The following is a 16,784-nucleotide window of genomic DNA, read 5'->3' as shown; positions in this document are numbered from 1 at the left end:
CTGGATCCTTTCGGGCCTTGAGTCCCCTTGGAACCCGTTTTCCCAGGTGGGAAGAAGAAAGATGAGTCTCTTGGGTGGACTGCGTGGCTATCAAGGCAAGTGTTAAAGGCAACATTTGGAGAATCCTGCCCTGGCCTTCCATGCAAGAAACTAGCACTCGGTTCTCACCATCGCTCCCAGGGTTCCTCTGGATCCTTTCGGGCCTTGAGTCCCCTTGGAACCCGTTTTCCCAGGTGGGCCGGTCTCACCAAGTTGACCCTGCTGGCCTTTGCTGCCCTGCAGATGCAAGTGTAGATGTCAGCGATAGTCGACAAATGAATGCAACTGCAGGAAAGGTCTCACAAGACTACAGGCTTCTCCAAGAAATGAAGAATAAATACACATATGCACAAACACATATACACAGGGAGGCATCATATTGTTTCAGCTTACAGTGGACAATTACAGTTCTATTCTTTTATCCACTGTGGTGCAATGGGTTAAACCCTTGTGCTGCTGGACTGCTGACCTGAAGGTAGGCAGTTCGAATCCGCAGGACGGGGTGAGCTCCTGCTGTTAACCCTAGCTCCTGCCAAATTAGCAGTGCGAAAACATGCAAATGTGAGTAGATAAATAGGTACTGCTTTGACAGGAAAAGGCAAAAAGATGTCCCAAGCAGGCTGGCTGGCCACATGACCACAAGGTGTCTATGGACAATGCAGGCTCATTGGCTTGGAAACGGAGAAGAGCACCTCCTCCAGAGCCAGAGATGAGAACTACCTCCGAAGCCAGAAATGAAAGGAGAAGCCTTTGCCTTTGTTTGCCTTTGTGTGTCTCATTGCATTGTATCAAGGCATTGAATGTTTGCTGGTATCTGTTTACACTGTAATCTGCTCTGAGTCCCCACGAGGAGAAGGATGGAATATAAATAATTATTATTATTATTATGACACAGCAAACAAGATAGAATATGCTGGATTTCGTATCACAAAATCACAAGTCGAACACTTCCCAAGTGTCTAGGACTGTGTGATGTATATTTGGATGATGCGTGCAGATCCCAGTAGGGTGGCCTTTTGCAGTTGGCAATTATTGTTGTTGTTGTTGTTGTTGTTGTTGTTGTTGTTGTTATTATTATTATTATTTTCCTGTATTCAGAGACTGCTTCCATGCTAATGGGGGATCCTATGCTTCAATAGTACAGCATTCTTAAAAGAGTTTGGATGCAAGCCATATATGTGCAGGTAAAGTCAATAGAACTGGAAGCTCTCCATGTTTTCAGAGACCTGTTTTCCCTTGTGGGTAAGTCCAGAGATAGATTAAAAAAATGGAAGTATTATTTTATTTAGTCTCAAGTTGGTAATTCTCTTTCTCTTCTCAAGGTAGATTAAATGGAAATGATGCCGAGATTCTAACCCAGATCCATAACAGCATAACTATGCCTTGGGTTTTGCAATGTAACCATCCACAGGAGTAATAAAAGAACAGAGGGAAGTGTACCTTGGGTCCCGTCTTCCCCTTTTCGCCCTGGCGGCCTGGCTTTCCTTCTGGTCCCTGAAGAAAACAGAGAGAGGATTTTACCCCATGGTGAAACAACTCCCCAAAGGATATTGGAACATAGAGGAGAAGAAGAAAAAGAAGAGGAGGAGGAGGAGGAGACAAGCAAGGGTAGGAGAGAAGCTATTAGGTATTTTCCCAGAGATGTAAGATGACTCATCTCTGTTTCATCACTCGGAACATGGAAGCCAAGGGACTCTGTCTTGCGATGACTCCCGCAGCCCTCGGGCCGAAGGCCAAGGAATCGGTGGGACAGAATGGAACAGCTGCTGGAGAACACACAAAAGAATGAGCTTGGACAGCATTTTGGCAGCAAGGACAAAGGGCTCCAGTTTTCAACAGCATTTTCTTTGCCACTCGGTTGCATTGTTTTAAATGTCTCTGCCTCTGAACACACACCACAGAAGCCCATGTTCTGGTTCAGCGCATAGATACACATCACACAATTTGGTTCTGAACTGACCATCATGGAGATTGAGTGCTCTGTTTTCTGGAATGGAAGCCGCTCTGCTATTCCAAAAAGCTTCGCATGCAGACAAGAAGTGTTCCTAGAAAGAAGTTTCATGAGTTGACTATATATAATAGCAATGCCTGGAGGAATCTGTGAATGGCATGATTACAGAAAGAGACATTGCTTGAGACATGCCAAATTTTCTGAAAAATATCTCACCGATTTCCTAGGTTCTGGAATAAAATCAAAATATTGATGGTTTTTTGCTCTTCATCACTATGATACTTCAACTTGTTGATGGGAAGCTTCCCACCAGAGTGGAAATAATCTATCAGACAGATGGCAAGCTATTTAACTTCAGCAGACTGAAAGCCAAATCCAAGGTCACAACAACATCTGATATAGAACTCCAATATGCTGACGATAACGTAGTTTGTACACATTAAGAAGAAGACCTACAAGCCACTCTAAACACCTTTGCAGAAGCATACGAGAAGCTCGGCCTCTCACTGAACATCAAGAAATCCAAAGTGCTTTTCCAGCAGTCACCAGCCAATCCCTCTGCAATGCCAGAAAGACAACTTAATGGTGTAATGTTAGAAAATGTGGAGCATTTCCGCTCCCTTGGCAGCCACTTCTCCACAAAAGTCAACACTAACACTTGAAATACAACACCACTTGAGCTCTGCAAGTGCAGCATTCTTCCGAAAGAAGCAGAGAGTGTTTGAGGCCATCTGTTGGGGGTGCTTTGATTGTGCTTTTCCAGCATGGCAAGGCAAAGGCAGGACAAAGGAAGCAGAAAACTATCAGTACCTAGGACAGCTCTCTGCAGGAGCTGCTTGGCTAGGGAGACGGGCCACAGAGGAGTGTCTCCAGAGAGGAGGGCATAAGGAAAACAGGCATCTCTGAACCTCAGAAGATCCACCTCTTGCTCATCCTACAGAATGGAAACTCAAGGGTCTAGGAGACGTTTGGGGAAAGCCACTGTTGGAGGAAAACCAGACCATTGGGTCCAGTGGTTTTCCCTGGAGTGGTGAGGGCCAGCGCCTTGTCAGGTCTCATAATGATCTCTGGAGACACAGCAAGTATCGGCAATGGCTTGTTCATTGGTCCATCATGATACTAAACCATATCTAGGAAAAGCTGCAGTTTATTAAACCATCGTTCCTGATCCTGGCTTGCAAGCTTCCACAACGCATGGTCTTTCCCAAGCAAGGACTCTCTTCAAACCATGGCTAAACTTCCTTAACTACAAGGTAACAGCTGTTTTAGTACAGAAGACATTCACATGACGATTGGCCTCAAATCCTCGTGGCCAACGGTAGATTAAAAACCTTCAGAAGTAATCTTAAAAAATGAAGAACTAAGCTCCCGGCTTTGCAGCAGAAAGAGGGATTTTCTTGTTCTCCTAAACATGTTGGATTTCATTACCTACGGACTCAGCAATTACTTTCCTGGAACTGTAAAAACGTTGGCGACTTTCATACTCGCAAGATACAAAGGGCAGCGTATTTATGAAAAGCCGCAGCGCTCGGCAACAGCAAGCAAATGAAAACCCATCGGCTTGGCTCCTGCCAGTTGGCATGCTCTTCGTGTGGCTTCTGGCTCGGCGAGCGCACTACGAAGGAGGGAACTGAAACACTCGGTGCCTCAGAGGAGGGATTTAATAGAGAAGTGTGTGCTCAGGAGCCTTTACTGGATGGGATGGGTGACGCTCAGCTTCGGGCCAGTTGCGCCCAGCTGCCGAGGAGGTGCTGATGGTTATATAATGGAAGCTTTGGTTCACCCTGACCACAGGAGCATGACTGAATGAGCAGCAGTGTGGTCAGTGAGGCGTGGAGGGAGGGCTGAAGGCATTCCTGGGAGCAGGACCCACGGAGATCGTGTGGGATGCGCACACATCCAGCCACACATTTGTTCCTGCCGATGAACAGGCAATATCTATCCTAGATGCTCAGGATCCCTTCTCTTCTTCTTGCAATACTCCATCTCCCAGCCATACCTCAACCAAATTGTTTCCCTCCCCTTATTATTGTGGGCCTGGAGGGCTGAAGTTTGCCCATGCCTGCATTAGACCCAGTTCATTCGGGCCAGCATTTTTGAATTGCATGAGCCCTTTAAGGATTTTTGTACTCTGCCACTCACATGAGAATACCTTTTTATGACAGGCTTTAAAATAACTTGGTTTTACACTAAGGATGCCCACTGAATGACAACTGCCAGCATTCTTCACAATTAGCTATGCTGATTTTGTTAGTTCGTCAACATCTGGAGAGCCGCGCAGCCTTATAATCAGGAGAAGCATTCCCGGATGGCCCAAATTTGGTCAGGCCTGTTCTATAGGCCGGGCTGTGGTGCAGGCTGGTGAGTAGCCAGCTGCAACAAACCACTCTGACCAAGAGGTCATGAGTTCGAGGCCAGCTCGGAGCCTGTGTTTGTCTCTGTCTCTGTTCTATGTTAAGGCATTGAATGTTTGCCTTATATATGTAATGTGATCCGCCCTGAGTCCCCTTTGGGGTGAGAAGGGCGGAATATAAATACTGTAAATAAATAAATAAATAAATATAGGGTCATTTTCACATGTTTTCCACACATTGGAATATTCTGCATTGGGTTGTTGTATATTTCCCGGGCTGTATGGCCATGTTCCAGAAGTATTCTCTCCTGACATTTCGCCCACATCTATGGCAGGGTTGTGAGGATGCCTGCCATAGATGTGGGTGAAACGTCAGGAGAGAATAATTCTGGAACATGGCCATACAGCCCAGAAAATATACAGCAACCCTGTGATTCCGGTCATGAAAGCCTTCAACAACACATATTCTGCATTGTTTGGGGACAAAACTGCCCTTATCATAGTGAATTAGAAGAAATAACTGGGGATGATTGTATTAAACTGATTTTGGGCCCCTGAAGTGGGGTCCAGCGGCCCCATGCAAAGCCTATGCCATGCACAGTCCCACTGATACACATCACACAACTATGCATGTTTGCCACATTCAAATGCCCAGGCACATTTCCAGATGTGGTTTCAGTTTGAGTAATGTCACCTGTTACTTTGCTTTGTGTTGTTCTGGCATTTTGAAATGTCATTTACCAACTTTGTGCATAGGTAAAGCAAACCAAAAGCTCCCCTCTCCATTTTGTTGGGCGCCTTCAAGTCATTTCTGATTTATGGCGACCCTAAGGTGTACCTTTCATGGGATTTTCCAGGCAAGATTTGTCCAGAAGGGATCTGCCTTTGCCTTCCTCTGAGGTTGAGAGAATGTGCCTTGCGCAAGGTCCTGAATGGATTTCCATGGCCAAGCAGGGATTCAAACCCTGGTTTCTCCAGAGTCATAGTCCAATGCTGAAAGCACCCCGCCATGCTGGCAATCTTAAATCACAGCAGTGCATTATAAAAGGAGTTGGCCAGGCCTGACAAAGGAAGTGGTGGGAAGAGGGGATCACGGAGGAGGTGAGGCTGCGATGGATCACCAAAGCAGGCAGACATGTTTCCAAATATCATTTGTAAGAAGCAGCCTTTATGTGCCTTTAAAAATATTCTTTATATAAAATGTGTACTAAAAATATGAAATGGCCCCATAACACTACAATAAAGAATAACAAGGGAAAGTGATTACAAGCAGGCCGAACTGGATTGGCTCCTTGGTGCTCATGCTTAGTTTTGGCACAAGGAGGCTACAGGCTTGGATCTCGTCTACTGACTCACTATAATAACCTCACAGGGAAGAGATGGTTTGTTTTGCTTGACAAAGCGTCCCTTCTCCCTGTTCTTGTGAAATGGCTGCGGGTTTTGTCTTCTGCTTTGGTAACGTCTTTGAGGCCAGACTTTACTTTTCCACCAGGCAGACAGGCGGTCATGCGCCTGGACTCAGCACTTTCCATTCCCCAAATGAGAGCCTGGGAAGTGACAATCAGGATTATGTACAGTCAGGCCTCTGCTTTGGCAGGCTCGAGCATTTGAGGATTTGATGAACATGTTCTCTCTAGGAATCTTTAGGTCCTCCAGCAAGGTCAAGCAGTAGTGAAAAGCCATGCAGAGAAAAAGCAAGGGATGGAGGAAACTCACGCGGACGCCTGTCACGCCAAGGTATCCGGGAGGCCCTTCTTTCCCTTTGATGCCTTCCTGCCCCTTCTCGCCTCTTTCCCCTTCGGGACCAGGTTCTCCTTTATCACCCTGGAAGAGGAAACAAGGTGAGCAGGACTATCGTACACAGAGAAACAGGAGAAGTATTTGGAGGAGAAGAAGTATGGGGAGGGGAAGCAGGGCCTTTCCAAAGCAGCTCCCCACTGCATTTCGCTATAAGGTAGGGCAGCGAGTAGCTCTGATGTCAGCAAAGCAGTAAATCCACTATGGATTTAACAAAATTCCAACTGGACTAAAGCACCAATCCACACATATAGGAGGCCCGTTTCCCACCGCCTAGAAGATGTTACTGTTGATTCCCAGTCTACACTTGTTCCTGTTGCCTTTACAGGCTTTTGAAGGTAACCTGAGATCATTTTTTCTTACAGTGCTGAAAAGCTGAGATGTGGTGGCACAATGGGTTAAACCCTTGTGTTGCTGAACTGCTGACCTGAAGGTTAGCAGTTCGAAACCACAGGACAGAGTGAGCTCCCGCTGTTAAACCTAACTCCTGCCAACCTAGCAGTTTGAAAACATGCAGATGTGAGTAGATAAATAGGTACTCCTTCAACGGGAAAGGCAAAAAGACACTCCAATAAGTCACACCGGCCACACAACCAGGAGGTGACAATGCAGGCTTGGAAATGGAGATGAGCACTTCTCCCAGAGCGAGAGATGAGGACTGCCTCCAGAACCAGAAATGAAAGGAGAAGCCTTTGTCTGTGTATTTGTGTTTCATTGTATGTCATTGTAACAAGGCATTGACCGTTTGCCTGTGTCTGTTTACATGCTGTAATCTGCCCTGAGTCCCCTTGGGGAGAAGGGCAGAATATAAATAAAGTATTATATTATTATTATTATTATTATTATTATTATTATTATTATTATTATTATTGACACAAAAACATAGTATTATTTATTGTTAATTAATTTATTTAATACATTTATATCCCACCCTTCTCACCCCGAAGGGGACTCAGAGCAGCTTACAAATTAAATTTACACACAATATTATATTATTAGCATAGCACAATACTGGCAATAAATTACCGTATTGTACTATATCTATATATTGTAATATTATTAATAGTATTACATGTAATATATAATATATAATTAATATTATTATATTGTATTATTAGTATTATATTGTATTACAAAATAATATTATGAATACTAATATTAATATGACACAGCAAACAAGATATATATGCTGGATTTTGTATCACAAAATCGAAAGTCGAACACTTCCCAAGTGTTTATTATTATTATTATTATTATTATTATTATTATTATTATTATTATTATTATTATTCTATTCACTGCCATTGCTTGCTACTCTTTCGTCAATTTTCTATAATACAAACATGACGTTCTAAAGTTCCCGTTGGGGAAGATAGAGGCGAAGCTGTTGCTTGCAATATTCGTGCAAAATATATTACTCCGACAGCAAATTTGCATTTGCACATCTTTACAGATCTGCTTAGCTTTCCCACACAGCGGATCTAGAATACTGCCTATTAATGTCTGATCCGTTTTGGTTAATTGTTGTCAAATTGGCTGTGACTTACGGTGCCAAGGCACTCTGTTCTCAACAGTGATCAGAGCTTTTATTATGTGTATGTGTATATATGTATAGATTAAGAAGAGGGTTCCCCACTTCTCCTGCCTTACTATCTGAACTAATACTGGCTCCTTTACCTCCTCTGGCTTCTGTGACATGCACAAACTATGTAAAAGATCTGAGAGGAGAAAGCATTTGTGACGGAGTAATGACTTCGGGAGCAGGGCTCAGGTGGAATCAAGATAATTTTTTACAAACTGGATTATCTCATAAAGAGAGACTTGCTCAACTGTGACATCTGATGATAGATTGCCACAGAGAAGAGCAGAAAATTATGTCGCTGGACTGACACAACAAGGGATTTTATTTTTTGCTCATTTGGCAGGAGTTTCAAGGAGAGATTGACGTTTTCCTGGAATGGAAGAACTTGGCTGACATGATCATGGAGTCTAGCTGGGAAAGAAAGGGTACAAAGCAAGGGAAATGCATTCTTGCTGGCTGCACTTTGGAGACGGGAACATTTCCAGGCTCCTTCTAGAGAAAGAGGATTTGCGGGGAAGTGAGATTCCTCTAAGTGGGACATTTTTGCATTTTTTACCTTCAGTCCATCTGGTCCTGCTGGCCCATTGTCACCTTCAAGACCCGGCTCACCCTACAAAAATAAAGGGAAATAAATAAAAAATAAAGGGAAGGAAGGAAGGAAGGAAGGAAGGAAGGAAGGAAGGAAGGAAGGAAGGAAGGAAGGAAGGAAGGAAGGGAGGAAGGGGAATATTAAGTTTTTGGCTTGGATACTTGATAAGGATTTATTATGGAAAGGGGTTGATGTAGAAAGTATGAGCAGTATGTATGTACACATAGCTGCTTTCATGGCCGGAATCACTGGGTTGCTGTGAGTTTTCCGGGCTGTATGGCCATGTTCCAGAAACATTCTCTCCTGATGTTTCACCCACATCTATGGCAGGACTCCTCAGAGATTTGGAGGACTATTGGAAACTAGGCAAGTGGGGCTTAATATATCTGTGGAACAGGGGTCCCCAAACTAAGGCCCGGGGGCTGGATGTGGCCCTCCAAGGCAATTTACCTGGCCCTCGCCCTCATTTATAATATAATATTTTTTATATCCGTTTTAATAATATAATATATTGTATATACATATAATACTGATAATAATATTATCATTTTATACAATACAATACTAACAATAATATCATATAATAATATTAATTATATGTTATATATTACATATAATATTACAGTATAGTGGTATAGTTCAATATAGTATAATGCTAATATTGTGCTATTCTAATAATATAATATATTGTATGTACATACAGCTGCTCTGAGTTCCCTTCGGGGTGAGAAGGGTGGGATATAAGTGTAGTAAATAAATGTAGTAAATGAATAAATAAATAATTTTGGACTTAGGCTCAGCCAAAATCTGAAATCACTTGAAGACACACAACAACAACAACAATCCTAATTAACCTGACTATCTCATTGGCCAGAAACAGGCCCACACTTCCTATTGAAATCCTGATAGGTTTATGTTGGTTAAAATTATTTTCATTTTTAAATAATGTATTGTTCTTTCATTGTTATTGTTGTTGTTTTGCACTACATATAAGATATGTGCAGTGTGCATAGGAATTTGTTCGGTTTTTTCCCCCCAAATGATAATTTGGCCCCTCAACAGTCTGAAGGATTGTGGACCGGCCCTCTGCTTTAAAAGTTTGAGGACCCCTGCTGTGGAATGTTCAGAGTGGGAGAAAGAACTCTTGTTTGCCGGAGGCAAGTGTGAATGTTGCAATTGGCCATCTTGATGAGCATTAAATAGCATTGTAGCTTAAAAGCCTGGCTGTTTCCTGCTTGGGGGAAATCTGGACACAGCATATTATTTGATTACACAGAAATGCTGGACCGATCTCACAACCACCATGCCAGACTACACAGATAAGCCATTGAAATGCACAAGAAGCATGTGGCCAACTTCAACAGAAAGGAGGAAACTATGAAAATGAACAAAATCTGGCTACCAGTGAAGGAACCATAAGCCAGAAAATAGTAAACTTTTGCCTCTGTGGCTTTGCCTCTGCATATGTCCCTCCCTTCCTGTGAGCTGGTGCCTTTCTCCAGAAAGTTCCAAGACCAAAAGTTAGCTTGAAATCACAGGTATCATTTATGCCAAGTTGGTGTGGAAGGTGAGGAAAACCCTCAGCCATTGGTCAATTTTAGACAAGCCAAAGGTATATGTTCTTTGTTTGCTACAACATGCTTTGGCGGCGGCCATTTCCATGATACAGCCCTTTGGGGTATGTACGGCTGTTTGCCTTATCATTAGCTGTGATAACAATAAAAGGCTTGTTTTATGGCTCTCTTGGAATTCTCTCCTTTACTTCCCCTCTGGGCCAGTCTCCAACACCAGTATTAAAAAAACCTCTAAAACCAGGGCAGTAAATAAAGAACAACACTCAGAAAACCCCAGAAATTCCAGACAGGAAACAATCAAGGCCAGCTAACTCCTCCCAACAAAGACAGGCAGGAAGCAGGAACATAGCCATACAGTCCGGAAAACTCACAGCAACCCACTGTTAACATTCATTGTCATAGCAAGACTTGAACTCAAGCTGGAGTTTCTTAGGAAGATGTCAAATGTAAACATTGGCAGGAGAGAGAGGATTTAACATCTGTCTTCACAACATTTTGATCCTAACATTTCCCAACTTTTTGATCTTAAGGCAACCCTATTGTAGGGTTTCTTTGGCAAGATTTGTCCAGAATAGATTTACCATGGGTTTCTCCTGAAGCTGAGAGAGTGTGACTTGTCCAAAGCCATGGCTGAGTAGGAATTTGAACCCTGGTCTCCAGAGTCATAGTCCAAGGCTCAAACCACTCCTCTCCACTGGTTTCTCTGGTTTGACCATTCTTAAAATGCAATAGCAAGAAAACATCCAACCCCTTTCAAAGCCTGTTAATGTGATTGCAAAATAGAGGCTGAAGCATATTTTGTACTTCATTTTAGGATTGGTGACGTTCTGGACTATATGGCATCCTCAGTGTTATAAAGTCAGTGAGATGGCACTTCTACTCACGCGTTGACCAATAAGGCCTTGTTCTCCTGGAACCCCAAGTGGTCCGATATCACCCTATCAATGCAGAGAGAGACAGAGAGAAAGAGGCCTTTTATATTCAGCTTCGCACACAAGTTAATAAGGACAGCTTGGAAGTCATGCATTTTAACGGGCATGGGCAAACTTCAGCCCTCTGGGTGTTTTGGACTTCAACTCCCTAACAATTCCTAATTTCCTTTTGAAAGGAAGTTAACTAAATATTCTAACTGCATGCCTGGGACACAAAGAGCTTGAGATTTTAGAAGTTAAAATTCAGGAGGAAACAGATAGTCTCAGTGATAATGTAAAATTCTCACCCAACGGACAAAAAGAATATTTTAAGGGGATTATTATTGCCTTTTGTGACTCTGAATCAGTGGCGCAATGGGTTAAACCCTTGTGCCAGCAGGACTGCTGACCAAAATATCAGCGGTTTGAATTCAGGGAGCGGGATGAGCTCCTGTCTGTCAGCTCCAGCTTCCTACGCATGGACATGACATAGGCTTCCCACAAGATGGTAAAACATCTGGGCGTCCCCTGGGCAATGTCCTTGCAGACGGCCAATTCTTTCACACCAGAAGCGACTTGCAGATTCTCAAAAATTAAAAAAAGGGAACTGACTCTTCCCTTGCAGCTGAGTCAGATTTAAATTGGAACTGCCCAAAATCAGATCTTGGGTAGCATTTGGGGATAAAATCTTGGGCAGCATTTGAAGATCTGTAGCCTCTGGAGATAAGGAACCACACAAAGATGTTTCTTGGTATCAGAAACAAAAAAGCAACATCATATCTCAAATCTGAAGCAAACATTGTATAAAGAGTGGGTACGTGGATCCCCCAATGCTTTTTACCTTCATGCCTGGTTCACCTGGAAGGCCGCGCCGCCCCACAGAACCAGGCGGTCCCTGGAGAAGAGGAAAGAAGACAAAGTAAAACCCTCTGTTACTGAAACAGAGAAGATAACATCAAAGGTAGAGTTTCTACAACTGAATAGTTGAGGAAGAGAAGAGTGATGGCATAATTACGTCCCCTAACTTGGCTTCAGGAAAGATACGTTAGCTTTACAGAAGATCCACTCCCTCTCTGGTACTTCTCTCTTTCAGGCTCTGTCTTGGGTCCCAGAAAACAGGGCCAAAAGGACAGAGCAATGCATGCATCCATGGAAATGCTACCCACCTTATGTCCAATTTCTCCCAAAGGCCCCGGTGGACCTTGCGCTCCCTGAGGTCCCTAAAAGATAAGACCATAACATTAAACAAGCATCCGCTGGGCCAGACACAAGTCCAATCTAGTCTAGCACTGTATTCCTCAGTAGCAAAACACAAAAGCAGCCACCATCAGCCATTGTTTTATCTCCTCATTCCCCAGGATTTGAAGATAGATGGTCTTTATATATGTGAACATAATTGTGACGGTGGGGTTAGTATATCATTGGATACAGAAAGATGAAAACTCTGGCCTTGGATATAGCTATGACTCTCAAGCAGGTAGTAATCTTGAAGTTTGCTCAGCCAAAGTTGGGGATTTGTTGTATGCGTTGCTGTGAGGATGTAGGCATTACTCACATTAGGATGCCAATAACCCACGAACTCTGTTCACACCTCTGTAAAATCCAGGAAAATCCCTCCTCTGAAACAGAGCTGGTGTAACTTGGTAGTTTCTTGGGTCTTGGGGAAAGTTCTTCTTGGACTGCCATTCCCAGAATTTCTCTGCAAACATAGCTGGTTGGGGGATTCTGGGAATGCCAGTCCAAAAAGGCACCTTTCCCGTGCTCTGAGAGTTCTTCCTTCATCATTTGGGGATAAAGGACCAATGCCCAATCTTGTGTCTGTACCTTCAAGTCTACTCCCCTAATGATGACCCCACGACTTTCAAAAGGGTTTTCTTTGGTAAGGAAAACCCCAGAGGCAATTTTGCCAGTTCCTTCCTCTGAAATACATCACACAGAAGCAAACCCGAGGTAAATAATAAGAGAATGAGCTCTATGGAATACTTGCCGGGTCTCCCAGGGGCCCTTTTGTTCCCTGTGGTCCAGAAGGTCCTTGGATGCCCTGCAAGAAGACAATGGAGAGTCAGAGCTGCCAACTTCTCACATATCTCAGGAGGCATCATCAATACCCTGCACATCTCTATATGTATGTCTTGTCTGTTTGTACCAGATATAATCCAGTTCACAGCAGATAACATGGATATGATATGGCAGTGTAAAAGGGATCCACATTATGTCCAGGAACAAATCCCACATGGATACAGGGTTGCAAGAGGTGGGTTTAACTTACAGGGAAGCCACGGGGTCCCGCCTCTCCAATTTCTCCAATCTTGCCCTGCAAAAACACAATTAGGAGTCATGAATTTAAGTAAATTGGCGAGTAAGCCAAAAGAGGATATCTTATGCTTGGGGCCAGAAGTGTTTTGGATTTTTGGTTATTTTTTCAGATTCAGGACACTATGTATTTGTATATATGCCAGAGATATCTGACATACCTGTTGCCCATGAAGTCCATCTTTGCCTGTATTCCCTAGAAGGCCCTGAGACAGAAAAAGAGAGAGAGAGATGTATAGATATGACTGTGACTTGGGGTGACCCTGTCCTGAGTTCCTTTGGCAATCCAGGAGTCAGATCTTCGCCTCTAAGAATCCGAGTCCAACACTATTAGGCCAGGCTCCCGTTTCCCCACAACTACTACTGTCTGGAAGCAGGGACAGCCTTACCTTGGCACCTTGTGGTCCTAGTTCACCCACTAGTCCATCAGGACCCCGGGCACCCTGAGGAGGGGGAACACGTAGGTATGAATGCATCTCAGTGGTTCCCTCCAAACAAAATTGCAGAAATTAAAAAAAGGAGGAGGGAGAAAAAGTCAAGTTGCACAAGTGGAATGAACAGCAGGTGTCTCCCTCATACTGCAGAACAATCAATACCCTCTAATCCTCTAATTCAATGTTACATTCTGCCAGAATCTTTGAAACAGAGGTGGCCAATGACAGCCCTCCCAAAGCGATTGAATTTCAAATCCCATTCTGGGCGTTCTGGGGTTTGGTGCCATGAGTATACATACGGCTGATGTTTGACTTTATTACACAATTGAAAGGGATGGTTATGACCTTTAAAGCTCAGGACCAGGTTTTCTTTTTCTATATATATAAAAGGGTAATGAAATTTCGGCCTAGGACAAAACAACAAAACTACACATCCCAGAAACACTAAACTTGGCAGCACAACCCCTCATCCATGCCTCTACGTTCTAAGCTCCGCCCACTTGGTCTCCTAGCAACCCACTCAGCCCAGGGGACAGGCAGAGTTAGGCCTCATTTAGGCCTCTTCCACACTGCCTATAAAATACAGATTATTTGATTTGAACTGGATTATATGGCAGTGTAGACTCAAGGCCCTTCCACACAGCTATATAACCCATTTATAATGGACTTAATGTAAGGTAAAACCTTTACCTTTTCCCTTAACTACCACCAATTCCTCAATACTTTATTTCCCATACCACCATACTTCACCACAGCAACGCGTGGCCGGGCACAGCTACTATATCTATCTATCTATCTATCTGTCTGTCTGTCTGTCTGTCTGTCTGTGTGTGTGTGTGTGTGTGTGTGTGTGTGTGTTTATTAAACATTTTGAACAAAATAGTGAAAAACAGACACCTGAAAAACCAAAGATGTGCATACATGAGGGTGGGGTGTGACAGGACAGGGGGAAGGAGATAATCACCAACAATAATCGAGTAAATACCAAGAAAGGAAAAGAAAAGAAAAAAAGAATAAAAACAAAAACATAAATACATTGTTAAAATAAAAGACTTCCATCTCTTTGCATGATATGTTAAATAAAATTCATTTTTCGGTCCAATAATCCTTCTTCCTATTGTTGTCTCGGGATTCGCCACTTTTTGGAGTTGAATAGTTCTTCTCCTCGCCTTCCTTCCTTGCTATTTTCAGGTTACTATTTTAAATCTCTCTTTTTCTAGGTAGTTTAATATCGGTTCCCAATTAGTCTGTTTCTTACGTTTGTTTGGATTATTTGCAAGTAGGAGGGAAAACATATCCATGTTTATTTATTATTTATTTACAGTATTTATATTCCGCCCTTCTTTCTCATCCCAAAGGGGACTCAGGGCGGATCACATTACACATATAAGGCAAACATTCAATGCCTTAACATAGAACAAAGACAGAGACAAACACAGGCTCCAAGCTGGCCTCGAACTCATGACTTCTTGGTCAGAGTGATTTGTTGCAGCTGGCTGCAGCTGGCTGCTCACCAGCCTGCGCCACAGCCCGGGCTGTTCCTAATCTCAAGGACTTTATTAATCCATACATTAGTTTCCAGTATCCATTCTTCTCTCCATAGCTTTGCATAGGTCATCCTAGTCGCTGTTGTTAAATAGTTAAACAGAACCTCTTTATTCCTGTCCTTTTCTATGTCTAACATACCCAGGAGGAAGGATTTTATATCTAGATCAATTTTAATTTGTAGCATCTTTTGTATTTTTGAATGTATACCTTTCCAAAACAGTTTGGCTTCCTCGCAGGACCACCAACTATGGTAAAAAGTTCCTTCATGAGTCCCACACCAGGTTTTCTGAAGGAATGTATTCTTCCTTATGAAGAATTCCCCCTTACGACAATGAATGGAGAGGCCATTCTCTCTGTGACTCCCGGTTCAAATCCCGGGAGCGGAATGAGCGCCCGCTGTTAGCCCCAGCTCCTGCCAACCTAGCAGTTCGAAAACATGCAAACGTGAGTAGATCAATAGGTACCACTCCGGCGGGAAGGTAACGGCGCTCCATGTAATCATGCCAGTCGCATGACCTTGGAGGTGTCTACGGCTTAGAAATGGAGATGAGCACCAACTCCCAGAGTCAGTCACGACTAGACTTAATGTCAGGGGAAACCTTTACCTACCTATAGAGTTGGTGGAGGCTCCTTCTTTGGAGGCTTTGTAACAGAGGCTGGATGGCCATCTGTCGGGTGCTTTGAATGTGATTTTCCTACTTCTTGGACTGAATGGTCCACGAGGTCTCTTCCAACTCTATGATTCTATGATTCTAGGGTTGGAAGAGGCCTTGTGGACCATCCAGTCCAACTCCATTCTGCCAAGAAGTTTGCCCATAGCTGCTACGAATAGTAAACTCAGAGCTCCAGAGAAGTGTCAGCTCCCATGGAACGTGTGGTCCCAATTTCCCCCTCGTACACCACGCTCTCACTTCCACCAGCTCTTAATCAGGCAGTTCTGGGCCGAGTAAGGAGAATCTAATAAGAGAAGGGAGAGGAGCGGGAGGAGAGAAAGGAAGTCGCGGCCAAAGCTGATAATCAAGATGCAGACCCGAAGCCAAAGGGGCAAAGAGCCAATATTTGGCCAAAGCGACTCCAGCCTGAGAGTGGGAGAGAGGGAGGCGGATTACACAGAGCGCAGTGTAATTGTAGGAGACGTGTATGCCTCAGAGGGAGAGGGGCAATCTCTAAAGTAAGCAAAGTTAGAAACGTACAGCAGGAAATGCTGCCGATCTCAGCCAACCAGCGGTGGCAGATGGCAGCAGGGGTCAGACGGGAGGGAGGCTGGTGGGCCCCGTGCGGAAGGGCAGGAGGCCGTTGCAAAGGCAAAAGAAATGTCTCCGGATCCGTCCGTCCGCTGGCAGTTGGGCCCAATGAATCATCCACAGCTGCTTCAGAGCAAAAGAGCCATCTCTAGAAGATGTTCGTTTTCATGGTTTCCTCCTTTCTGTTGAAATTGTCCACATGCTTGTGGATTTCAGTAGCTTCTCTGTGTAGCCTGACATTGTGGTTGTCAGTGATCCACCATTTCCATGTTCTCAAATAATTTACTATGTCCAGGTTGGATCATCAAGTGCTCTGCTATGGCTGACTTCTTTGTTTGCAATGCCATTCATGTTCCATGGTTTGGACCAGGCTGTGGCGCAGCTGGTTAGTAGCCAGCTGCAATAAATCAGTACTGACCAAGAGGTCATGAGTTTGAAGCCAGCCCGGC

The 16,784-nt window shown here is 43.8% G+C and overlaps 1 protein-coding gene across 2 annotated transcripts in view; it reads right to left on the bottom strand.

Moving 5' to 3' along the window:
- col27a1 (collagen type XXVII alpha 1 chain) overlaps window positions 1-16,784 on the bottom strand; it is a 127,538-nt gene that overhangs the window by 29,219 nt on the left and 81,535 nt on the right. For both annotated transcript variants that reach the window (XM_016996978.2, XM_062960436.1), the window contains 11 exons: window positions 13,499-13,552; window positions 13,271-13,315; window positions 13,066-13,110; window positions 12,784-12,837; window positions 11,963-12,016; window positions 11,638-11,691; window positions 10,770-10,823; window positions 8,279-8,332; window positions 6,060-6,167; window positions 1,480-1,533; window positions 169-276 (listed from right to left, as the gene is read on the bottom strand). In XM_016996978.2, the coding sequence (XP_016852467.2) occupies window positions 169-276; window positions 1,480-1,533; window positions 6,060-6,167; window positions 8,279-8,332; window positions 10,770-10,823; window positions 11,638-11,691; window positions 11,963-12,016; window positions 12,784-12,837; window positions 13,066-13,110; window positions 13,271-13,315; window positions 13,499-13,552 (684 nt within the window). The remainder of the gene's footprint in view (window positions 1-168; window positions 277-1,479; window positions 1,534-6,059; window positions 6,168-8,278; window positions 8,333-10,769; window positions 10,824-11,637; window positions 11,692-11,962; window positions 12,017-12,783; window positions 12,838-13,065; window positions 13,111-13,270; window positions 13,316-13,498; window positions 13,553-16,784) is intronic.

Source organism: Anolis carolinensis, unplaced genomic scaffold (genome assembly GCF_035594765.1).
Source record: "Anolis carolinensis isolate JA03-04 unplaced genomic scaffold, rAnoCar3.1.pri scaffold_7, whole genome shotgun sequence".
Classification (NCBI taxonomy): Eukaryota; Metazoa; Chordata; class Lepidosauria; order Squamata; family Dactyloidae; genus Anolis; species Anolis carolinensis.
Note: the sequence above shows the minus strand (reverse complement) of the source record. Positions and strands in the feature narration are given on the sequence as shown.